The sequence below is a fragment of the Pelmatolapia mariae genome, linkage group LG4, assembly GCF_036321145.2.
Source record: "Pelmatolapia mariae isolate MD_Pm_ZW linkage group LG4, Pm_UMD_F_2, whole genome shotgun sequence".
Lineage (NCBI taxonomy): Eukaryota > Metazoa > Chordata > Actinopteri > Cichliformes > Cichlidae > Pelmatolapia > Pelmatolapia mariae.
The window spans coordinates 17,928,448-17,954,658 of record NC_086230.1 but is presented as its reverse complement, the minus strand read 5'-3'; the positions used below and the strand labels follow the sequence as shown (position 1 = coordinate 17,954,658).

The window sequence follows — 26,211 nt, the reverse complement described above, 5'->3', positions numbered from 1 at the left end:
TTTTTTGCTTTGTTGTTGTTGGTTTCAAGTGCCAAAGAAGGTCACAGGTTCTTAAGTAAATCATCGAACAGGCGGCTAGATCCACATTTTATATAAGAAAGCAGATTTTTGTTGGGAGGATATAGTCATAGGACGAGATCATGCTCATGTGAAGCCTGGTGTTGATGTGAAGAGTGGTGTTTTTGATGCAGTGCGGCCCCTCCCTGACCTTTACTCCTCTCCCTTGTCCCCTGCAGGCTGCAGCCCTGTGGCGGCAGAACTTAACCACTGTGAACATGGCAGACACTCACTGTTCACATGTGGGTTAAGTCCTGCTGCCGCACAGCCAGGCTTCGACGGGCATCTGTTTGTGACACAGAAAGGAGACGTTTCTATGTGTGTATGCAAATGAGTGACTGTGTATGAGTTGGCAAATTGGTGCGCGTGCGACGAAGAGGCTGCTTTCTTCGTGTCAGCCATTGGAAATCCCTGGCAATGTGATTCAGTCCTCTAGTTTAAAAAAAATCACTCTGCCAGGAATTCCCCTGGCCAACAGATAGAGCTGGACGGTCTGTGGTGGAAAGAAGACTTCAAAGCATGCACAGTAATAAATACCACAATAAGACTCGAGCATCACTGTCACCTTTTTAAGCATCAGCTCCCTTCTTCTTTAACCCCCCCAATACACATAGAGAGCAGTCTGGCTCTGTCACATGTTTGTCATTCGCAGGTCAGTCACTGCATTTTCTCAACCCTGTGTGCACTGTACGTGGTCCTTGTCAACTCCCAGACTTCCCGTGGCCTCTTATAAAAATAGCTTTTCAATGACAGAATGGAGAATTAGGTTAGAAGGAAGTGGCCACTCGAATGGCACTCCCTTTAACAGACGCTTACCCTGCACCCTTTATCTGTGCCCCTTGTGAACAGGGGAAAACCAAAGATAAAACAAAATGAGAAAAAGAGCACTGGAGCATGTTTCCTCTGCTGCTAAGTTACGGTGAAATCTCTTAAGAAATTGTTAGGGAATATTCATGTTGCATAGAGAACCTTTGCTTTTATACATTGTGAAAACATAAAGTCTGATCCTGCGTATTCCTTAAAAGAAAAAAATAAATAAAGACAAGCACACACAGCCATCCCACCCCGGAGCACAACATAATGCTGTGAATTCCTTTTGGTTGAATTTCACTTGTCTGGACAGGATAAACTTTATTTAATGAACACCATTCCAGTCTCCAGATCTCGGCTGAACCGCTCATTTTGCCGCCCTCCTTTGAGTTGCTCTTATTTTCAGCAGCTTGAATATTTCGCCGTGTACAAGGTATGAGTAGTGGGACGCTTTTGGGGAACTCCAGACTCTAAATAAGCTTTAGCTGGCTGTCTGTTGTTGCTTTGGGGCAGTGGCTGGGGAATGTTATCACTAAAGCGGGCATCTCTGTTTTGCAAATCTAGCGTGGTGAAGATGCAGGAGTTTAGACAGAGCTTCCATAAATAGAACGCAAACTTTTTCCAGCCCAGTTGTGAGCATCGTTTTGAGCTAAAAGCAGCATCTCATGTGAAAGCTTTCCAGTTTTCACCAGGCCAAAGTGTGGTTCAGTGTTTGGGTGCTACTGGGAAGAAAACAGAATAGCATTGTCTGTTCTCGCTAACTTTCAAAATCAACTTTTTTGACCCTACAATAGACTAAAGTGTACATTTACATTGCCTTAGGGCCAGTTTTTTTAATCGCTCGGTTAACAGAAAACCAAAATGTCGACATAAAAATGCACCCAGGGCGGCCTGTTTTAGATCCTAGTTGTACGTCTTCTTAATTTCCTTTCTGTTTTATGAGTTGCGCTTTTTAAAGCCTAGGCCGGCCTCCACACGGTCACAACAAGATGTTGTCAAGAAAGAAGGTAATTTAAGGTCCCGGCATCCATCAAAGACACGACAACTGCTCCCTTTACCTCCTACCCGCCTTTAACCTTAAACCCTTTATACCGCCATCTCTTTTCATCCTGGTGTGTTATTTTCTCTGCCTTTTCATCTTTTCCATCGGTTTCTCGCTCCCCCCCCCACTCGAACCCGCAGCCCGTTAATGTCCATGAGCTCATTCCTTCCCTTCCCCTGTAATGACGGCATTCTGGTTGACGCACGCTGTCCAACACCTCACCTCAAACACTCTCTGCGAGGATCTCGACCCGCCTCGCATTCGCCTTGGTTTTTTTTTTTTTGTTTTTTTGGAGGATACAGGCGGCCCTCCTGCTACTGGCTTCTCAAACTGGATGTTTATTATGGTTAGAAATAACAAGTATGTGGCATATAGGCTGTAGCTTACTGGTAGCTCGCAACCGTGGCAACTTGTTGCACCTCGATGGAGGCGTAGGGTTGGAAAATGAGCATCACCGAGTGACGCCTGCCAGCAGATGTACTCTAGTGAAGTTAAAGTGTTTTTAGAGAGCATGTCTTCGTGGATTATGGCCTCATGTGTGGGTTCTTTGATGGTTTCGTGGTGCGTATGTGTGTATATTGTTCATGCACACGACGTATGGCGGTCCAAGTGCAGACGTGGCCACTGGCTGTTTTCTCAGATCGTCGGCTCGAGCTCAGAATTGACATTGCCGTTTACACAAGGGCACACAGTTAAGTGGAAAAGCCTCTGCTGGGACAGCTGGATCTCAAACCATTGTTGTTTCAACACATATCTTCTCTCTGCCCGTGTCCTTGTGTGCGCATTGCACAGAAATGCACACACGCTCCGCAGGCCAAGCGCAATCTACCTATCTCTCCACACACACACGCAATATGCTCACTATCACTGAGCAAACACAGTGATGTCAGTGGCAAACATGGGGTTCGCGTAAGCTGGTTTTCACTCTTTCTCATAAACTGTGAATAGTAAAAATACCAAGCTGACATCATTCGCACCTCCAGGCTGTGGACCGCTTAACAGAGCAAACAGTGAGCAGTACGATTCCCAGGCTCGTGCATGTCATTAAGAATTGTTTCTCAAAGCCGAGCACAAGTCATTTATGTTTCCACTGATTTTCACAGGGGGCAGATGAAGCTGTTTCCAGCCACAGCTTCATCTTTCTCTGTAAATGCTATAAGTTCAAGACGTGAAGTCACAAGGGTTACAGTAACATGTTAATTCCCTTCTTACGGTGTAAATTTGCCACGTCTGCTTTCCATAATTGCTATCTTGTCTGTTGTGCCTATTAAACTCACTCCTGGGAAGAAAAGGCGGAAAAGCCTAAAAATGGTTAAATGATGAGGAGCGAGCAGCTGACACATCAAAAGAAAAAAAAAATTCTCCAGAATCAAGGCTGCATATTTTTTATCCGCCAGAAAATCAACCACAGGATCAACAAAACTGCAGTCGAAATTGCAAAGCCCGCCAACTAAAACACAACGCAGCACCACACCTTAACTTGCTTGCTACCAGACAGGGTCTGTCTGGGTATGTGTGCGCATGTGATTGTATTTGTTTCATGTTACGTGCGAGGGTGTAATCATTGCTGAGGCTGTGACATTTAGTGACATTCAAACAAGAGCCCGGGCCTCTACTATGGGCCTTCTATGTTGCAGTTTTCCTAAATTAAAGGCGACCGTTCATTGGCTGGCCCGGAATCAATGGAACGCGCCACATGTGGGACATTAGTATGAGAAGTAAAAAAGAAGTATTTCCAGCTCCTTTTTTTTAAAGGGAAAAGCTCAAAGTCTCTTTGGGCTGTAAAGCTAGCCTCAGCAGTGAAGAGCCCAGCCCAAGCCCGTGGTCCACTCCCTGTAGCCCAGTGCGTGTAATCCTATCCTCAGCCTGATTCATTGCCAAACACCCTTACCACCACCACCAGCCCTGTACTTAGAGTACAGCTGCCCTGCTGCCACTGAACCACACATGCACAAGTGGATGCTGAAGCTGCACACACACACACACACACTTTTATTCCACTACGCCACGGTTTCCTGAGCCTGGGCCCATTCCTACAGATTGCTGCCGGGCACACCCACCCACTCAAACCACCCCACCAAAGCCAAGGCTTGAGGGTTAGATCCCCACATTCTCCTGCTCCTCCTCTCATCCTTTCTCACCATCCATCCATCACCCCATTTTTCCACCTTCTCAAAGCAGAAGGCAAAATAACAACACATTTGACCCGTGCCTTCTCTTTCCCATGTCATTTGGCATGGAGGTTATCTGAAGTCACAGCCAGACGCATACGGAGCAAAGTGATAGACGCCACTGTCGGGGCTAAATTAATACCACCTTATCTTATCCTTCTTCTATAGGTCAACCTCACGTTTACCTCCTTCAGTTCCATTTTTGCCTTCCGCTACTCAGTTTGGTCTATACCAACACCCCCGACCCCCCCGACACACACACACACACACACACACCAGACAGGACGGCAAACAGGAAGACAGAGACAGCCAGCCCTGAAATGCAGCTCAAAGTGGGTTAGCTACAGTAGCCACTGGATTCCCTTCCTTTCATGGAGGTTTGGGAGCTCGCAGACTTACAGGGCCCCTGAACAATGAGAGGAATGTTTGAGCGGCTCCGGCCTTACTTCAACACTGCCATTACGCCTCTCAGGCTGCTTTTCTATAACTTTTTATGACCTCACTTAGCGCTCCGTGCTGCCAGCAACACCCCAAGGAGAGGCACACAGACCGACAGACATGACGACAGGCAGATGACACACATGGGCAGACAGATGACAAACATACTGTATAAGCAGAAAGCTGTATGGAAACAGGTGGAGGCAAAACAATTATGCCTGAAATCACTCAGACGGGGGGTGGTACATAACCTTTAAATTAACAAGCGAGTTAGGCAGCGAGGAATGAAACCATCCCATTCAATGGCATTGTATTCATCTGACCTTTGTAATGGAGCCGGTCCACAGTGGCAGACCTCATAACGGGGCAATATTCCAGTGCCAACAACACAGTACATTTGAACAGCAGGCAGACTTTTACTCCGACTCTGTGTGAACGTCCCGTCCTGATCAACAGGTTGCAGGAACTGCTGAATTGCCCCTCTGTGGAAGACCAGAGGTTCAAGACCAAAAAAAAAAAAGTCAGAGGAAGGTACACAGTGTTCATGGATCATAAAGTCATAAAAGTAATAATCATGTCCTGAGAAGAGGCAAACCCACTGCTGTACCTACCTGAGACAACAGTTTTTACTCCTTTTCCTCTCCCTCTTGTTCTTCACGCTCTTCAATGTCACACTCTAAAAGTTGACCTTCACAGTCCCCATCCCATCTCCCGTCTCTCTCGCAGCTTCTCCGCGTCTCCCACTCTTTGTCCTTTTTTCCTAGTCAGTCCGTTCCTGCTTCGGCTGTGCAGACAGGAGTGTGTGTGTGAACGCGAGTGTGTCTGGGAGCCAGACGGGGTGAGAGTAAGCAAGTAGGCGGGCCCAGCCTAGCAGAGGGGATTCCTTTATGACGATGTCAGAGGAGAGGAACACTCCCCTTCTCTCTCTCTCCTCTCCTCCCCCCTTTGCCTCCCTACCTCTCCTCCCCTGTGCATGGCCGAAGCTGCTGGTAGAACACAGGAAAGGGGGCAGGGAGATAATTGGCTGCACAGCTGCTAATAAATGAGCAAGGGCTGTTTGAGTCAGTAGCAGACAGGAAGAAGCTAAATGTACACTGAGGCGAGTTTGCTACTTTTGCCCTTTTATGTCAATTTAGGAAAAAAGAGTGCATGTCTATAGTCATCCCCATATAAGCAGAAATTAACCATATTAACCGAAAAAAAGAGAAATGAAATATAAAGAAATATAAGGAAGTTAAACGTGACATTACTGAGGTTAGACACACTTGTTAAAAAGTCTTTAAACTGAGTGTTTAAATGTCAGATCAAAGCCGCGCATGTTGTGGATTTCAGATCAGAGACGTCAAAGTTGAAAAAGTGTCTGTTGAGGTCATAAAACTATTAACCCTGAGGCATTAAACAGATTTTATGGATGATCACAGCAATCTTAGCAAATGGCAAAACATGGCTGATATTTTTCCCTCCCCTACACGCTTCATTTGGTACATAAAGATCAAACTGAGAGAGATCTTTGGATCAGCAATTACGACACGTCAGATAATCAATAAAGCATTGAAAAACGACTTAAATCACTCATGCTGGCTTACAATCTGTTTAAAATCATTGTCTTTGTAACTTTCTCGTCTTTGGAAGTGTTTGATTTTCATCTCCACCTGTCAAGCGTAGGACCCCCACCCCACCCAACCAACCCTCCAGGCAACATTGGGGCAGTAACACGAGCTTCTGAGAGGGGCTATTAGAAGCTTTACAACTTCCCCTGAAGCCTTTGGGTGTGTGTGCGTGAGAGTAGCAAAGTCCTGTACAGAGAGCCACGCCCCTGTGCGAGATCAGACGTCACACATTCCACACACACATACGCGTCTCTAGGCAACGCATACACTCAAGCTTAGCGAAATGACTGTGCCAGTAAGACACGTGACCGCCTGCGACACATCGTTTATCTTCGGATGGGATAATGTTTTGTTTGCGGACCTCAGTTTCTATGTTGTCTTCGTAAGGGGATTTACAGCTTTGCACAAGAGCCAAAAGGTTTTAATGAGGGCCTTAAATTTTGATTGATAGCTATCAAAGATTACATACGGGTATGTGTAAACTTGTGTTGATGATGATGGAGCTCTATCTTTTTCTTCTCCTCCTCTTTTTTTCCTCCTCTTCTTATAAAATGATGACCTGCTCGCGTCAAGCAAGCAAAAAAAAAAAAAAAAGGCCTCTGTGAGGTGGTGAACTGCGAGATGAATATTGTTAACGTGCTCTTTTAAGCGATGAGTTTCATCTTTATTTTGTGGTCTAAACCACTATGCGTGCCGTGCACACTCCTCTCTTGCTTTGCCTCACAGGCACGGCAATGAGCGCTGCCACACGCAAACCAAATACTGTAATGACTGAGATAACACAGAATTGAAACAGAGATGTGTCACTCTTAAGTTCAGGCTGGTAGCACTTCTTTCAGTCTGTCTAAAATATGAACAGAACAGAGGAAAGAGCATCTCCACTCATTAATGAGAACACTGGTGCGTAACGTTCTCGAGCTTTTCCTGCTGGCGGTGAGGATTGTGGTATTAGGAAAACGATGCGTCTTCTCCACCCCAAGGCCATACTCTGTACTTTATGGTTCTGGGAAATGTAATCCAACATTTGTACATGTTTGCATATGTCTATATTTCAACATATCAGTCCATTTTCGAAAGATAACTGTGGCCGAGGTGGTGTGAATTCCCATTTCTGTTTTTTGTACAGTTGGAGATTACATGTTTCAAAAAAAACCTAACTTCACTGTGGCCTGCAGAAATCCTGTGAGGGTTGTGGGCGCTTCTGTGGAGTCATGGTTGAGCTGTGTCATTTTTAGTTATAGTAGTCACTGAATAGTAGTTCATTGAAAAATATTCTCCACACTTTGGTCTGCTTTGGTGTCCCAGCTCAGGGTACAGGGACTCAAAACATGTATTTCTGTGTGTGTTCTTGGACGGCTTGTGTGTTTTTCATATTTTTTGGCTCATTCAGTACGCCTCTATAAAAATCTGTCTTTTTTTTTTATTGCGGATGAACAGTGTGTACTTGTGTTTATGGGTCACAGCGGACGTTCAGCTGAGCGATCATCTTCACCGGTGAGTCAGACGACAGTAAGCGACTCTAATCTGGGCCGCGGGGTCTGGGAAAAAAGAAAAAAAATCAACATCCATTTGGTTGTCATGGTGAGTTAGATCCAATTATGCAACAGGCAGCGGAAAATGGTTTTGGACAGAGACAGAAATTCGGGAGACTTGGGAGAAAAAGCCGCTTGCCGTGCCAGCTGATCTGAGAGGTATCAGCGTTACCCTTATTTAACCAGACACATTGGCTAAGGGCACATTCCTGTGAACGGCAGCAGGTTCTGCAGAAAGAGGCACAACTGGCTGCGCATAGATACGCATTCACAGATTTGTTTAAGTTTTAAAACTATTCTTCTGTTCTTGGAAACTGGGCCCTGCAAATGCTTTTCCCAAGGGCATCACGACCTTGACTTTATTGCCTTTGCATGTCAAGAGCCAGCCCAAGGATTTGAAACAATCCATCCTCCCTTCACTACATGAAATAATACTTTTGTTGAGTCCTTTTTAAATCTGCCTAAACAATGCTGTCATCAAGTATAAGGCAAACGACTTTCTGCCCTCTGAACAGAGATTATAAGAAGATCATATTGATATACTTTACCATAGTGATTCGCCTCTTCCAGATATTGCTTGTTGCAACAAACATTGCAATCTGATGACTGATTTTAATGATTAGTGTACCCAAGACTAAATGTCATTCAGCCTGCCTCATTGGTGCCAAAAACCCCCCAGGCCTTTTAAATCAGTCGCTTGTATTTGTTACTGCAGAACAAATAACACTGCAATGCTGCATTAAGATTTTCAAGAAAATTTTACTCCAATAAAAATGAGAGCAACCAAATTGCATCAAGTGTTTTCTGTTGCGTGATTAGTAATCATAGCTTTGTCCTTTCTCCTGTATGTCCTTCAATCCTCAGTCTACCTCTTCTTCTTCTCTAACTCTGCCCAGCTTGAAGAAAAGTTGTGGCGATAAAGCTGACTGGTAATGCGAGCTAGCTGCTGGCACAGTTTTCCACAGCAGCTTTCTTTAAAACAGTGCCAACATTGCTAGTAGTAGGGCATGCTAGAAGAGCAATGACGGCAAGCTCTCTCTCTCTCATGGAGCTCAGATTTTAGCCTGCTCACACGCTCTCAAACGGCATAAACACAAATATTAGACATGCCAAACATCTGCAAATTATCACTTGAGAGCATGGTAGTGTGCTACCATTAGCAATTAAGTTAACAAGCAGAAAGGAGAAGTGGGTACTGTGAAGTAAGACTAAACCTACTCACTGAAAACAAAAAACAAAAAAAAGGTTTCTTTACCTTCCAAAGCTGTACCAAATCACTTGTCTTGATGCTTACATTTGCTATGTTGCTATATTCCCATTGCAAATACGGCTAGCATGAACCCCGTGGTGTATGAGTAACTTTCACAAAGCTGAGTGTGGAAAACTGGTGGCTGTAGGTACACCCACCTGTACCTTTCACTACAATAATGAGAAGATGTGCCTCCCACTTTACAGTTAAAGCAATTATTACCTTTACTGTGTGCATGTGTCAGCACAACAACAACACAGCTGGCTGTTGATTGGCTACTTCTGGCTCATGCAGGTAATAAAAATGATAGTTGTTTTGCAGCTCCATGCTGGATTTTTACATCTGCGGTACTGCATGTAAGTGCACAAGCATCTGTATCTGAGTTATACAAGGAGTATGTGATTTTTGGAGTCGAAGAGGAGTACACAGCGGAGCGCTTTCCCCTTGCAGAGGTTAAGGGAGCGTGCATTTCAAAGACTGTTTTTAACATTTTTCCTTTCACGTCAATAAAACAGTCTGGTACACTGTGAAATGCGTATAAATAGATATATTGCTTGGATCTGCAGCAGTATTGGCGTGGTTGCTAGAGAACCAGCAACCTGTCAGCTGATAGGTGGCCTCCTTAATCAACCTGTCAGCTCTTTTTTTTGCTCTCATCATCATCATCATCATCTCCACCCTGAATTAGCGCCATCATGCATTTTCCTCCCATTCCTGGCCTCTTTTTTTTTTCTTTTTTTTCCATCCAACCCTGACCCAGTCCTGGGACATTTGAGGTCATAGCTTTTCTACACCTCATCCATGCTGGACCAATTCCCTGGAAACTGGTCCAGTACTCGGTCATAAAGTCCATGAACACACCAGCACATCTAAGCTGAGCTCAAAACAGTCAGTTAAGAGGCTCCGAATGTATCAACTTGACTTTGATTGGTCTGTCCTGATTTTCTCTTTCCTATGCTCTCTCTTTCTCTGTCTCTCTCTCTCCCTACTACCTCTCTGGTATTTATGTATTGGTAGTTGCCCTGGAGACAGGACACACAAACACTGTGGCGGTAGACAGGAAGTGCTGTGGAACCACAATGGCGTCACTGCGGCTCTGCGCTCGCTCTCCTCTCCTCTCCTCCTCTCTCTCCCTCTGTCTGCCTCAGCCAGCATGCATGCTATTATCCTTAGCAGAGCTATACACAGAGACCACACTTCTCTTTCTCTCCCTTCTCTCTCATTTCTCTCATTATTATTAGCATTGCTTTTTCAGCTGTCTCCCGCTCTCCCTTCAACTTTATACCACATTAGCTACCTCAGTATTTGGAAAATTGCTGTCTGATTTGCGGTGTCTGGTATGCCTTGGTGTTAGTTGATGTGCTGAAAAGCTGTTGGGCATCGGCTGTTTTAAATATCTCGACCTGCCCGACTACAGGCAGGCAGGTCAAGAAACTTACTCCCATGCTTTAAAAAACTGGGTCAAGAATGCGTGTGTTTACTGTGTGTTTTGGAGCTTGCGAGAGGACTCCAGGACGTGCGGGTTCAAGAGTGAAAAACATAAGTGAACGCCTGAAAGCGACTTACGGAGGCGGTGGCCTGCTTGCGTACTGTAAAGCGTTTCGTATATGGTGAAGAGGCAGATATGAGAAGGGCAGTGGCACAGAGAGGACAAAAGGAATGTGTGTGGTCTTATTGCAGACTCTTACATCAGGCAGGCCTTAGTGTACAGTGCACATCCCTCCTGTTCTCCCTCTGTCTTTTTACACACCCTGCCTCTAAATATACTTCTCTGGAAAAACCCCTTGAGAAGATACCGCCCTCTTCCACTCAGTGTGCTAAAAATACGCTGCCAAGACCACCTTTACAACCCCCTGCCTTCTGTGCTTGCCTTTCTTTTAGCCCCCCCCCCCCTTCGACTGCTGCTGTCCCTCTTGCTCGTTGACGTCTCTTTACTCAACACCAGTTCATTAACTTACCTAACTTTCTTGTGTGATGTGATTTCTTTTTGCCCCTTTCTCCTGTTCTTTCTACTGCCCCATACTTTTCTGTGTGGCCCCCTTTCTGATAGACATCCATCCATCCATGCACCCAGTCAACCCCTCTGGGTTCAGCTTCTGGTGTCAAAACTCAGTCAACAGTTGAATTCTCAGGACACATAAACAGAGAAGAAGAAACAGAGGTGGATTTTATTGAAGTGAGCTCATAGCATGGGAGTGAGCGACAGAGCAAGTTGAAGGGAGAAGGAAAGATTAAATGCAGATATGTTTGAATGACCCGTTTGTCGGTGGGGCCATGAAGATGGAAAACAATATTCGTGCTGGCCACAGCCACAATCATAGCTTTGGTTTCATTTATGGTTAAAACACCATAAAGCATAGAAAGAGGAAGAAATTAATAAAAATCCCAAACAAACTGAAACTGCTGTATTTAGACGTGTCCTACAACTAATCAATTCAGCTTAATTTATATTGCACCAAATCACAACAGCAATCACCTGAAGGCATTTTGAAGGCCCTACAATAATACAGAGAAAAACCCAAACTTCAAAAAAACCCTTATGAGCAAGCACTTGGGAACAGTGGGAAAGAAAAACTTTTAACAGGAAGGAAGAAACCTCTGGCAGAACCAGGTTCAGGGAAGGGCAGCCATCTGCCATGACCGGTTGGGCGGTGAGGGCAGGGAGATAAGGCATAAGACATGCTGTGGAGGAGAGCCAGAGATTAATAATAACTAATGATTAAATGCAGAGTGGTTCATAAACAGACAGAGTTAAAAGAGGTGAGTGGTGAAGAAACACTGAATCATGGGAAGCCCCCAGCAGCCTAGGACTATTGCACCGTAACTAAGGGAGGATTCAGTGTCACACGATCCAGCTGTAACTATATGCTTTTTCAAAAAGGAAAGTTTTAAGCCCAATCTTAAAAGCAGAGAGGACTTCTGGCTCCAGAATACAAACCAGGCCCTGGTTCCACAGAACAAGGCCCTGAAAACTGAAGGCTCTTCCTCCCATTCTACTTCAAAATACTAAGGAACCACAAATAAGTCAGCAGAGTGAGAACGAAATGCTATAATCGGGTTATAACATCCTATGAGTCATTTTATATGATTTCATGATTTCTTGTTTGATTAAGTCAGCTTGATCGTGTCAATATTAGCTGACAAAAACATAGACTGATAACCTGTGAAACCAAGAGGTGACCTTTGTGCAGCCTCAGAAGAGAAACCAGGGCCCCAAAAACTCACAGGGGAATTTCTGCGACTCTCAGTTTGAATGTGACTACCAGAACTTTAATCAACCGTTAGCAGGACAAGCCGCCACAGAGACTTGATTGAGAAAATCAAGACAGAAATAACGAAACGCCCACTGTGGCTGCAAAAAGGAGGAAGCCGAAACTGCTTCAAGGCAGGAATAATTATAGAGAATAAAGTAAACCTGTGAACCTTCCTCATGGATGTGCTGTTCCTTCTCTGTATGAGGAACTGATGAAATGTGGCGTACTGTATGTGTAACGCATAATTTTTCAGCGCAGGAGAGAGGAAGCCTGTCTGTAGCAACGGGGTTGTTTCTGTTCCTCTGCTCAACCGTTGACATCATCTGGAGTGACACACACGGGCCGACTGGCTTCCTCCGTCTCATTAATCACTTGCGCGTTAACAGGCGTGCACATTCTCCTGCGCCCTTTCACAGCTCCACAACACATTTTACCCTCCCTCGTTAGCTCCCAGATACCCTGCCCACTCAGCAGTGACCTCTGACCCCCACCCCTTCTACAAGTACAGCACTTACATTTTACGTTCTCCACCTGCTGCTCACCTGCAGTAGAAGCACAGGAAATTAATTTTAAACATAGGTGAGAATATAGTCGGTTTGATTTTTAGGCTTTGCTGTTTTTTGACCTTCTTGTACTCACACTATATTGCCCAAAATATTCCCCCACCTATTAAAATCATTGAATTCAGGTGTTCCAGTCACTTCCGTGGATGTCTGAGTGCATTGTGCAAAGACCTCAACCCAAAAGAACACCTTTGGCTTGAATTAGAGCCGAGTCGATGAGCCAGCATCAGTGTCTGAACTCACAAATGTGCTTCTGAAAGAATGGTGAAAAATTCCCATAAACACACTCCTTAAATTGTTGAAAGCTTTCCCAGAAGAGTTGAAGCTGTTATAGCTCCAGAGGGATGGTTGAAATCATATTGAGCCCTATGAATTAAGAATGGGATGTCACTCAAGCTCATATGCGTGTGAAGGCAGATGAGTGAATACTTTTGACAATATTGTGTACATTGTGAAACTTGGGAAAAAAACTGAACAAACCCATGGCAGTTGGAGGACAGTTGAAATATCTAGTGCCTTATCTCTGCTGATATAAAGCTGACAAGACAGGTCATCAACACGAGCTCTGATAGAGTGCTTTGAGCTGAACTTCAGTCAAAGACTAGAGCAGAGAGAAAGAAGGGAAAAGTTGCATTTTTTTCCCTCCCTTCACCCGGTTTGTTTTAAAGAGTTTAAATGATCACACATGTTCCATTTAAATACTACTAAATGCAGTCATTCATTCACTATTTACACAAAAGCTCCAGTAGTATATCATACCATTAAAAGTCACTGAACTGAACTGAGAGGACAAAAAAAGCCCCAGAAAAAAAGCCCGTGAGTGGAAGATGGTAGTCAGCTTTGTGAAGCAGCTAGATCTTCCAGTGTGTGAACGTTTATGACAGCTTATAAACACGCGCACACATCAGTGCAGAAAGAAGAAAAAAAAAGAGATCTGTGTGCGTTTGTGTGCGGTGGTCTACTTTCTGTTACTCAGCAGGGGTCAATTGTAGTCAAAACACACATTTTATACGGGGGTGAGCCACGCTCTGGTACTGCCTACACAAACACCTTCTTTGTGTAAATAATTTTTAGTCACGTTTACCACCCAAAGGACCATACAGCTATAAAAAATCGCAACAGGCCGTGGGAACGTCGACTGGTCGCAGAGGACAGAAGATGATGAAACACGGGCTTAATCACTCATTTTCATTACATGACGAGATCTGAAATCAAAAGAGTCAGCTTTGCTAAACGTGTCGCTTTTTTCAGTTTGTTAGGAAAAAATAATAAAAGTGTACATTGACCTGCAGATTATGCAAAGTTTGTTGTGCATAACCAGGTGGCCTTCCTCGGTGTGTAGCCGTGAGACAATAAATGGGTGGTTTAGCAAGTTAAGCCAAGGTGTGCACAAACTGGGTGTGTCTGTATGTGTGTTTCCGCTGCCTCCGCCCATGTGAAGGGTGCTCTGGGGAGAGGTTATGTGCCTGCAGCTCATGCCCTTTGGCTTTTATTTATTTATTTTTTTGCTTCTCTCCACTTTTGGTGCACTCTTCTCTCCTAGTTCTGCTTGTATTTTCTTCATTTACCTGGCCCCCTTGTAGCTTTTTAAAAATTTTTTTATTTCCTTTCTCTCGATTATTTCTGGATTTGAGCAATTTATCCGTCTCGTTCCCCTCTCTTTTTTCTTTTCTTTTTTTCTGCCTTCTTGGTCTCCTTCTCTGTGCATGTAGCTGTCCTTATTTGGCTTCTCTCTGAGTGAGTGGGAGCGTATGAATGTGACTGTGTGTGTGTGTGTTTCCTCCTGACTGTGACTCACTGCTTGTCTGACTCACGAGCGCTAACAAAAACACAGTTGCCATGGGAACGCACCCCTCCACCCCTCCCCTCCATCTCTCTCTCTCTGTGCACCTCCCTGTCAGTCTCTGGTTTCTCTCTCTCCTTGCAGGCATCCCGGGCAGCCCTGGCACTGTGAAATGGTTGGCATAGTTGGGTGGGATGATGGTGGCGCTAAGGTGCATGCAAACAGGATCAAAGGACACACACACACACACACACACACACACTGAACAGAATATAAACTAAGGCTGGAAAAGAACAGGCTGCAAATAGGTGAAAATAACTGTTTACACTGAGGTATTACAGTGCAGGAGAACAGAAAACTAGGGTGCAAGACAGGCAATCATCTATCATCAGTAGTAGGTAAAAATGCTTGCATCGGCTAAACAGAAAGTGCCCACCTGTGGATCTATTCTCTGCTTCTGTTCTCCTGCTTTTTTTCCCCTTTCTTTTTTTTTTTTTACTGTTCTGAAATTGCAGAGTGCTTTGAACGGCGCCTGTCCTTTGATGTGCTGGCGTCACTGCTCGGCCTTGCCATAACCTCCAGGGAGTTTGATAATGTGCCCACGTGTAGCGCTGCCTTTTCACAAAGATCAGGTAGGGCACTGGATGTACTAGCAGACTGAAGCAAGTAAGGTTTGGCCTACTTCCTGGATTCCTAAATCCTGGTTGTGCCCCCTAGTGGACTGCCCTTTATTTATTTTCTTTTTTTCATTATAAAGGGAATTTACATACACCCACAATAATATACAGTGACTGGACGCTTTATTACTGTTCAACTGCTTGTTAATGCAAATATCTAATTATATGGCAGCAACTCAATGCATTTATATGTGTATACATAGTCAGGAGGAACTGCTGAGATTAAAAGTGAGCTTCAGAATTAAGAAGATAGGGGATTTAAGTAACTTTGAATATTGGTGCCAGACAGGCTTTCTGAGTAGATCAGAAACTGCTGATCTACCGGGATTCCCCAACACAAGCATCTCTAGGGTTTACAGAGAAGGGTCTAAATAAAAAAGAGAAAATATCCAGTTCCCTGGATGAAAATGCCTTGCTTATGTCATAGTTCATATCAAGCTGATAGGAAGGCAACAGTAACTCAAATAGCCACTCATCACAACTGATGTACGCAGAAGAGCATCTTTGAACGCACAACAGATGGGCTAAAGCAGCAGAAGACCACACTAGGTGCTGCTTTTGTTGGCCAAGAACAGGAAAGTCTGGAAAGTCTGGAAAAATGGTGGCTGGTCTGATGAGCCTCAAATTCTGCTGTGATTATAGAATTTGGCATAAACAGCATCAAAGCATGAATCCATCCTGCCTTGTAAAGTGGTTCAGTCTGCTGCTGGTGATATAATTGTGTGGGGGATATTTTCTTACTAAACTTTGAGTCTCTCAGTACCAATCGATCATCTTTTAAATGCCATGCTGCCATGTCCATCCCTTTAGGACCACAGTTTATCATCTTCTGACGGCTCCTTCCTGTGAGATAATGCTCCGTGTTATAAAGCTCAAGTCTCTAATTGGTTTCATGAACATGATAATGAGTTCACTGCACTCAAATGGTCTCCACAGTCACCAGATCTCAATTGAGCATCGCTGGGATGTGGTGGAATGGTCAGATCTACATTAGTAGATTAGTAGCTGGCAAATCTGCAGCTACTTTGTGACGCTACCATGTTAATATGTACCAAAATCTCTGAGAAATGTTTCCAGCATCTTGTTGAATCTATGCTAAGAAGAATTAAGAGACTTCTGAAGGCAAAAGGGGATCCAACTCCGTACTACCAAGGTGTACCTAATATAGTGGCTGTGACTGTTTATGTTGAAGTTTGAGTGTTGCATGTATTACCCAACTTTTTACATATAAAGCCAAGATTAGAGAAAAGCCAAAATGTGATTTATATTAGTTTTGTTATTTCATATACAATTAATATTCTCATGTCCCTCCAGATTTATTTTGGGGGTTCAGACCTCCAGGTTCTGAACTGTTGCAATACCCTAAAAAAAGCTATTTCTCACTAATACAAAAAGTAGCTTATCATGAACCTGTGCTTTGCTTATGTGGCGAAATAGTCATAGAAGAAGACTTTGTGGGGAATGAGTGAAGAAAGAGCGAAAAAAATTACAGCCAAAGGTCGTTCTCTTCAAGGCAGACGATAGCGGTGCACACAAAAGCCTCAAATTCACCATGCACGCTCACATGTGCACGCCAGCGCACTTTTGACCTCGGTTTCACCTTTGTCAGTCCAAAGAGCTCAAAGCAGCTGGGTGGAGGAGAATTCTGACAACACGCTGAAACTGAAACTGTATGCCCACATAATCCTGGGCCACAGAGGGTCGAGTGGGTTCAGGGGGAAAGAGAGGAATGAGGAGCAAATGAGAGATACTGTGACTATAAAAAAAAACAAAACACCAATAGAGAGAAGAAATGTTTCAGTGATACAACGTAGGTCAAAACAAAGCTCAAATCCATCTTAGGGAGAGTGATGGAAACACCATTGTCACACTTTATTGAAAAAAAAATGCAACCTGCCACATATACCGTATTCTTTTACTGTACAAACATGAGCCGCAATAACAAGAGACTGCTTTGCTGATTGTCAGAACATACAGAGCGAGCCCTACAGCGCACACAGACAGACACTGAAGATGAATCACGACACTGTGTGGAAAGACTGTGGTCGTGAATGAGTACAGAAATCCACTTGCTGTCATACATTATATCAATATTGGTTGGATTATGGCATGTATAACTCCTCTCCACACACATTGTGCACCCAACGTGTGTGAGCATGTGTATGACAGCTGTCCCTGTATGTGTAATAATCCTCGGTAAGCTCCATGGCTCCCACAGTCTCTTCCACTAGATCCTCCAGAGCATCTCTGACCTCAATGTGTGCTTCTCTGACACTCCCTACAACCTACAACACACCACACAAACTGCTCAAGCTGTAGGTGATAGATACCATGACTCCAACGTACTGTCTTCTTGCAGTGGTCAAGCAGGGCTGTCACTTACAGAATACATACATACAGATATTTAGCTTCATATGCAATCTATACGAGTGTACTTGCATGGATCCTCTTATATTGAAAAGCTGAACATTAAATAGTTCAATGTTATGATAAATACTCATAGTTTTAGTTTTTGTATTGTGAGAGGATAGATGCCATTCTATTGTTTGTAAGTAAAATAGAAAGCTGTAGGGAGTAGCTGGCTAACTTAGCTTAGCACAAATACGTTAACAGCTAGCCTAGCGATGTGCAGTTAAAGAGATAAAAAAAAGCGTTTTGGCTCTCATCTTTTCTCCAGTTTGTCTCAAAAGCTCATTAAAAAGAAAAAATATCATTAAAATAAACCACACAAGTTAATTAGTGGGCTTTCTAGGTGAATTTGTTCCTTCCGGACACAGTTGCTTTATATCTGGCCGAAAGCAGGTAAGTGTACAGAGTTGTGCAACAGACTTGAGCCACCCTTCATTTTTTCCTATTTTGTTTTCATAGAGCCAATTTTCTTGTAATTTTTCTCTCTTGTTTTGAAATTGGCTGCTTTTTCAATCATTTTCAGTCCAGTCTTTGTACCTTCTTTTTTTGTTAAGCACTTAAAACTGACCTATGACTCATTCAAGCTTAAAAAAGGCATCTAACCCAAGGGATAAACCAATCTTGTATGTAGACATAACAGACAACTTAGCAAAGAACCAGTTTAAAATGATATCTTTAGACACTTTGTTACTTTCAACCTATCGAGAAAAAAAGAGAGAAATAACAAGAAAGCCATTAAAAGAATTCAGGCTATGTTGAAAAATTAAGGTGGTCATATAAAATATTGACTTACAATCTCATCAGAAGTTTTGCCTTACATACTGTATTTACAAGTATATTTGCATGTTTTGTTAAATCACTGCATACATTTCCTATTTCCTAGCAAAATGTAGAAAAAAATGAAAGGTGGCTCAGGAGTTTCTCTCAGCACTGTCACAAAATATTGACCTTCCTTGAGCACAAATCAACTTGATAAACTTCCCGTTTACAAGACAATACTATAGTTAATACTGACTGATTATTAGCACGTGGCCAGCAATTACATTTTCCTTCCAAAGCTACTTATAAAATGATGCTGAGCTTCATACATTCATATTTAACAACTTACCTTTGAATCAAAGTCCAACAAAACATAACTAGCTCATAAAGTGTAGGCCACTTCACATTAAATCTGAATAATGCTGTCTAATACAAATACATCTTCAAATTATCTAAAGTTTATTTTCTCCACTTCATCTGAATTATTTAATGTTTCTGGGACATTTTAAGATGATGAATGAAGTCTGGATAAACATCTATTCCGTTTAGTGCCAAAAGGGGGTCTCTATTCATGGTGTAAGTTCGCCCCCTGCTGTACACATCGAGCCTTCAATAACAACAACAAAACTCATCCCTCACACTATTTCCCCTGAGAAACTCCCTCACTTTTCATGCCTATTATTTCCTTCAATGAGACAATTAATAATAGTGGTGCCTCCCTTTGTTATGCATGTGTGCACTGGAGCACTTTGTAAATAGAGGTTAGTGGTGATACACTTATTACGACTAATGGTTAAATAGCAAGTAGGGGATTCTTAAATCAAAGTAATCGACTCAAAGTAAAGGTACAAATACATGTAGGATACACTATGCTCAACTATCATTTTCTTTATCAGTGGTTACAATCAAACATGGGATCAATGGGCTGAAGGTGGAGGGTCTCAACTCTTTCACAGTGATCTTCTGTCAAACTTTGGGCTTCTTATGACTTCTGTGGGACAAAATCCCCACATTATCCACAATCATTCATGTCACAGTGTCCTCAAAAGTCTCTCAAACGCAGTCCACGATGATGGGATACTGTTTAATCATAGTCGCTTATACTTTTTAAATATAAAAATAGCTGTCAAAAAGAGTCTCTAGGAGTAGGGAGAATGGGATAATCAAGTAAAGACAAAGGCAAATTTGTGAATATTTGACTGCACTTTCCCCAAGGACAGCAGTACATGTAAGGACAAAGTTCCCTTCTGAGCATATTTTTTGCAGTCACAAAGTCATATAGCACTTCCTTTATGCTGGACTTGAACGAAAAGGAACTATTAAGTCACTTAAGAAGTAAAATCCTTCGAACAGTTCTGTCACATTAAATCCCAGGATGAAAATATCTTCTGTTTTAAGGGTTATCTTGGTTCTTTGTCTAAGAAGAAGAGAATCTGTATATCAAGAGGATAAGTCTCCCATTCAGGGATCTGCATAGAGCTCTGTCCTTTGTCGTGTCCTTAGAGCAGAATGTCTCAGAAATTGCTGAAGAGCTCATGCTTCTTCGTCCAGTCCATCTGCGGGGCCTTCCTCTTTTCTTTACCACGGACCTTCATCTTTTCTTCTGCCGCCGTAGCGCTGAGACTCAGGCCCATCTCGGCAAAAGGATCAGACAGCTGGCCACCTTCATCATCTGCCAGCTAGAAATGATGAGACAGACAGATGCAAACAAAGGTTTAGGGTAGAGGCTTTTATGTGGAGGTACAAAGCCCAAACATGTCACTGTGCATGAATGCTCACATCCACCTGCGTGCTGTTGCCCTGGCTGCTGAGGTCAGAGTGCGTGGACCGGATGGACTGAGTGGTAGAGCTGCCATTGATCTGAGGACTGGGGGAGCCATTGGATATGGATGGACCGTCATAGTCTGCGAAAACATTCATATATGAAGGAAGTGTTTTCCAAGCCCACGGCTTATTTGACATAGTGCTTGTCTTTACTTCTGTCATTATTTGATAATAATTGTTCATCTAAAAAATGGGATCTCATTAGATGTTTTCTTCTAACTTTACATAGGAAGATACCCCAAATTATTCGTTTGTGTATGCTAGACTTTTTAGTCAGTGCTAAGCAGATGACCTGAACAATTAAACCCAAGTTAGTCTGGCTGTAAAAAGCAGCGCTCCACTGCCACCACTCTTTTAAAGGTCTATAATGATCTTTTTATGGCGTCTCACTTCAGTGCAGTTTTTAATACTGTAACATTTTACTTTATAGGCTTAAGGTTTTAGCTGGTATCGCTGGCTCTGCGTTAGATTGGTTTTCCTCTTACTTATCTGATAGGTCTTTCTCTGTTAGGGTTGGCAAGTGCACCTCTAACATTTCCTCCCTAAACTGTGGGACTCCACAAGGTTCAGTCATGGGGTAATTAGTATTTTTCTTTCTAAATCCTAAATACTTTAGCTGGCATCCTTCAATCTTTTATTGATTTTTCTTATGAAATGTTTTTACGTCGATGACATTCAGCTGTATATCCCTTTAAAACCTCACCAGCTGGACAGGTGAGGTTTCCCTAGTCCACTGTTTAACACAGATTAGTCATTAGCTCTCTACCAATTACTTTGTTTTAAATATCACCAAGACCAAGACCAAGATCATAAAATATGCCAGGCTCAACAATTCTTCCCTGGGCTTTAACTTGGATGAAAAATCTTTATCTCTATTCTGTCTTTATTGCCTTTTTCATTTAAAGAACATTTCTAAATTGCAACATATGGTCTCCTCAGGTGAACGGGAGAAAAATATTCATCCATCTGTGTTTAGATTACTGTAATGCCATGTTTACATTCTTGGACAAATCATCTCTTTCACCTCTCCAAGCGATACAAAATACTGTGGCCAGCCTGTTAAAACGTTCTAGTAAGCTCACATCACTCCCATTTTATCCTCTTTACATTGGCTCCCAATAGATTTTAGGATTTGTTTTAAATTTCTTATATTTACAAACAGAGCACTAAATGGCCAGGCTCCAGATTGTTTATGTCAGCTACCTACAAATTGCACTGCTGCTTGCTGTCTTCATTCACAGGCTTTGAATTTGTTAGTTTTCCCTGTACGTGACTAAATAGACGAGAGGGGATGACAAAGCCTTTCAGCCTGTGGCACCAAAACCGTGGAACAATCTATTACTACAAGTTGACTCTGTAGAGTCTTTTAAAAAGTAGTTAAAGCTTTTTTTGTTTAAACAGGCTATCTTTGTGACTGTCTTCTAACAAAGAAGAAAGCTCTATCTAGTTTTTAAAAACTATAAACATCTTTTTTGAAAAAATGTTCACCAAAATAATGCAATAAAATATCTGCCATGTGCTTCCTCAACAGGGCTTCTTGGAAATTTAAGCCCATCAAATAGCCTGATGTAGCACAATCCCACCTTTTACATGGCTGACTGTGGGGATCAATCCCCTCCTCTTGAAGTGCTCGTCTGTTTCTGGATCCACCACCAACAGCCAGGTTTCATCTCCCCCTTTCTTGATGAAGGCCACCACCTCTGCATGCCGCATGCCCTCGATGTTAACGCCATTAACCTGGAAAACACACACACACCCACAAAAAAAAGGAAGGTTGCTTTTGTTTAAAAGAATCACGCTTTTACATGTTATTCTTTTTAACTTTTCCATCCAGGCTTATGACCGCTTTAAACTGAATTTCTTAATAGTTAGCTATACAGTGAATAGTACTCTCTAATTTGGACTGAACACCTGGTAACCTTCTGACCCTTGAGTAAGTTGCTATTCATGCTATTATGAAGACCTGTTTTGTAAACAGTTAATGCTCAGTCACAGTCCCAGTTACACGAGTAACTGTAACTATAACCAGCAACATGAAGTTAACTACACTCCCATGAAGTGTCTTTTGGGCAATCTGGGCAAATGGGATGGGAACACGGACAGTCCTCGTTACAATGTTGAGGTCCTTATTCAACTTTGTCATCACTGTCCCATAAAAAAAATACACACAGACATGGCATGTATAGTTTGATGATTCAAGATTCCCTCAAAACATGATTTTCCTTGATTTGACCCAGAATGGTGGATCTAAAAAAATCTAAAGAGATAAATTTGATGTATTTGATGTAATTTTGCATGTATTTTGGGTCACTTTAGGAATAGTCATAAAATTTTAGCTAAAGGAATGACATTTAGAGTATTTTAACTGCTGCGAAAATGTCAGTATTCAAGGGACAGTACAGTATATAAGTCTGTGCTACCTCATTCAAACAGCAGGGGGAGCCATGCAGCCACAAACTAATTGCACAGAGTTTATTTTTCAGTGGGCCTGAAAAATGCAAAAATTCTACTACCTCTTGAATTTCTGCAACAGCGATTAAGCAAAGCTTTTTTCTTTACATCTGTATGTACGTGTGGCCATGGATGCAGCGTGACATAACAGTGTGGAAAGCACACATCCACATCTACTCTTGTGTGACGTCGCCCTTGCTTTCTACACTTCACTTGCATAACACAACAGTCTGTTGTTGCCTCATCTTATCTAGATGCTGTGTTTTGAAAACTTTGAGTAGACCGTGGCTTTTCAAAAGGCAGCAGTCGCAACATGCCGAGTTAGTGTCGGTACACAATCAATTATTGATGGCTCTCCTTGGCTCTGGCTATAGTACGGGTTTCAGGTGTCAGTGTCCTGAAGGGAAATTTGTGTAAAAATTCACTGCTTATGATAGAGGAGGATGGAAAATTTGAGCTTTAGAAAATAAAACTGTAGACAAAAAGGTACAATATGACAGACCAGGAAACAGAAAATGAAGGGAAGGGCAAAGAGAGTAGATGGAAATGAAATGTAGAGAGAGCAGGATCAACAGATGGAAAAATGTGAACCTCTCTACATCAAAAATCACAAATGCAGGACTTATGTCAGCCAGAGGGACAGACAGACAGTTTGAATCCGAGAGAACAAACATCTTTGTATTTGGCCAAACAACAGGTGTTGTGTCATGTTTCACAGACTTCATTAACAGTCCATCCCACACAAGACAATACACTCTGTTCTTTGCCCACTGAGCTCATTAATACAGGCTGTAGGAACCGTGCAGAAGCTTATTTCTCATGGGACAAACCCTTGTGGGACCTCTTGATACTCTGACTGTGCGTTTCTGAGGTCCTGCCACCTGCAGTTCACGTTTTTCATGCTATTTGCACATGTGGGTCTAATCTTGGACTGATCGAAACAAACAATTTTAAATGCATCCACACATCTGAGAATATGACGCATGTGATACTGTGAGTGACTTTTAACACTTCTGTCCACGCAGAGTCCCAGGAGGGGGTGCCGGACAAACAAACAAAGCATGAAATGTGATTTAGATGAATGTTTGCAAGTATTGTGCCTCAGATTAATTCATGCTTGTAACAGATGTTAATGTAATTTACATAGAACAGCAATTTTTAAAGTTTACCAGCTAAACAATCATTTAAATTGTTCCGTTCAACTCAGTTTTGTTTATATAGCTCCAAACCACAGAAACACTTGCCTCAAGGTGCTTTACATCTACAATATTAGAATGAAAAGAAAACCTCCACAATCAGACGATCTCCTTTGAAGAAGCACTTGGTGACAGAGGAAAAGAAAAACTCCCTTTGAACAGGAAGAAACCTCCAGCAGTTCCAGACTCAGAGAGGGAGGATAAGGGGAAAGAGAAGAAACATACGAAGAGTGAAGTCTAAGCCTTAGTGGAACATAATTGAAACTAAGTTTGATCTAAAAGGGAAGTTTTAAACCTAACTGGTCTGCCTTCTGAAACCAAACTGGGAGTTGCTTCTACAGGAAAGGGCCTGAAAGCTGAAGGATCTGAGTAGGAGCAAAGTGCAAAGTGCTCTGTTAGGATAGTAGCGTAAGCGTTCCTTACAGCAACTTGAATCACATTTAAAATACCTTTACTTTTATTTTCAACATAGAAAACTCCAATGCCTTCATCAGGGAATTTAACAGGTACATGGAATTTAACAGGTTTGTAGTGATGTTACACCAATAGAATGGGAGGAATGAGAGCGTAAGATTCCACCAGTGATCTTCACATCAAACTTGCACATGGTGTGGGAGTCAAGAAGCCACACATAGCTGCGTTTCCATTTTAAATGAGTAACTATAGGCAAACTAGGAGGTCCATGAGGCTGCACCGATCTATATGCAGCAAAAAACTGAATATACTAAAATGCTGATAGTAAGGATGATAATAGGCACAATAACTTCTACTGGGTTACTAGGTTTAGCATGTTTAAAATGTTTGCCCATTTAAAATAGTCAGAACAGAAAGTGTTGGAAAACCTGTGGTTACATTAGGGGGCAGCATTTTGAGCATCAAATGATAACAACTCCTGAAGATGCCTGTAAATATAAATCATGGCATTCCCATCAGTGGTTCTTATATTGGTGTATTCATACAGTATTCTAGTCAAAGTAGTGTCTGACTGACACTGTAGGGCAGGGGTGGGATATACATTTTTACCATGGGACCATAAGAAAAACTGGGACCGTTGTGGAGAGTCGCACAAATGAGTTTATATAAAGGGTTAAAATTACTATTGAGAAGAACTGAGTTCATCTTATTGGTGTGGCCCTCCACAGCAGTCCCTTTGGAAAAATTATTTGCCCAACCCTGTTGTAAGGTGTTTTTCGCTGACAGCAAACTAAATTAAACATGTGATGTTTGTGATGAGCGAGATAGTGAGGCAATCATCATGCAGGTGTTAGGCCACCATGATGCCATAACGTGGAAAAAACACTCCATGTGTCCATGTGGGTAAACCTGGAATGAGTGAATCAGTTGGCGCAGAGACTGATGAGGCGTTCACTGTGTCAGGGCTTCTGCCAGACATGGCAGAAAGCTGAGCTCTCATCATAGTCTTAACACGCGTCCTGTGTAATGGGGCGTAGTGAGAGAAAAAGACGCCGGGAGATGGAGAAAGAGAGATCTGTCATGGTTGTTCACCTCTCTAACAAGCTGCTGACAGATAACACAAGCGCATCTTGATGCATGGTCAGAGACGGCTGTAATTATCAGGGTGCTCTCCCACACTAACTCACACAGCAGCAACTTGACAAAGACTCAGATTTTCTGATCCACAAACAACTCATACACTGAAATAAAGTCGGTAAGCTGTGTTTAGTGAGAAAGTCCAGAATTTGACAGGAAATTAAAAATAACTTTTTCTCTGCTTTAAACTAAGCACACAATACTGGGCGTGTTATTTCTATACCAATTAACCCTGCTCTTTACTCTGCATATGCATACGTATTCATAATTTCACTCAAGTGCTTTAAATTAGTGAGGTTGAGTACCATTCAACTTCATCTGTATATGAATGTTCATGTCTGTGAGTGTTCCTCGGTTTCTGTCTCCATGGAGAAGGGAGGTGGAGGACAGTCAGTGCCTTCATTGACCTGCTACAGGATGTTCCCACACTCTCTCTCCAGCCATCTAATTTTCCAGTGAAGCATCAGCGCACTTTATTTTCTAATGATAAGCACGTTGCCAGCACAAACTCGCCTTTTGCTAACTTTGGTGAACAGCAACTCTGCTCTGCTCGTTTAGGTTAGCATAAAGACTGGAGAAAAAGGGCAAAACTCACTTTAAGCATTCCGGAATATCCGTGCATTTCCTTAACCTCTTAAGCCCCAAGCCTAACTGATCTCCTGCCTTTTGCCCCTGTATCAGGGGGCGTTGGGGCTTAAGAGGTTAAACTCCAACTAAGGTTGTGGAAGGGCTCGATTGAGAGAGACATGGGTTGTCAGTCTGTGGTAGGGTTAACGCAGAATAGCAGACCCCATCATTCATGCTGATGCCTACACCCAATTTAGAATCACTAATG

The 26,211-nt window shown here is 42.7% G+C and overlaps 1 protein-coding gene across 2 annotated transcripts in view; it reads right to left on the bottom strand.

The window, feature by feature from the left end:
* Window positions 1-17,032: 17,032 nt before the first annotated feature.
* LOC134626138 (Na(+)/H(+) exchange regulatory cofactor NHE-RF2) overlaps window positions 17,033-26,211 on the bottom strand; it is a 36,800-nt gene continuing 27,621 nt past the window's right edge. Inside the window, exons 4-6 of one of the 2 annotated variants that reach the window (XM_063471677.1) lie at window positions 21,762-21,915; window positions 20,134-20,258; window positions 17,033-20,033 (exon numbers count right to left, since the gene is read on the bottom strand). In XM_063471677.1, the coding sequence (XP_063327747.1) occupies window positions 19,869-20,033; window positions 20,134-20,258; window positions 21,762-21,915 (444 nt within the window). In that variant the 3' untranslated portion in view covers window positions 17,033-19,868. The remainder of the gene's footprint in view (window positions 20,034-20,133; window positions 20,259-21,761; window positions 21,916-26,211) is intronic. The other variant, XM_063471678.1, reaches the window with a different exon arrangement.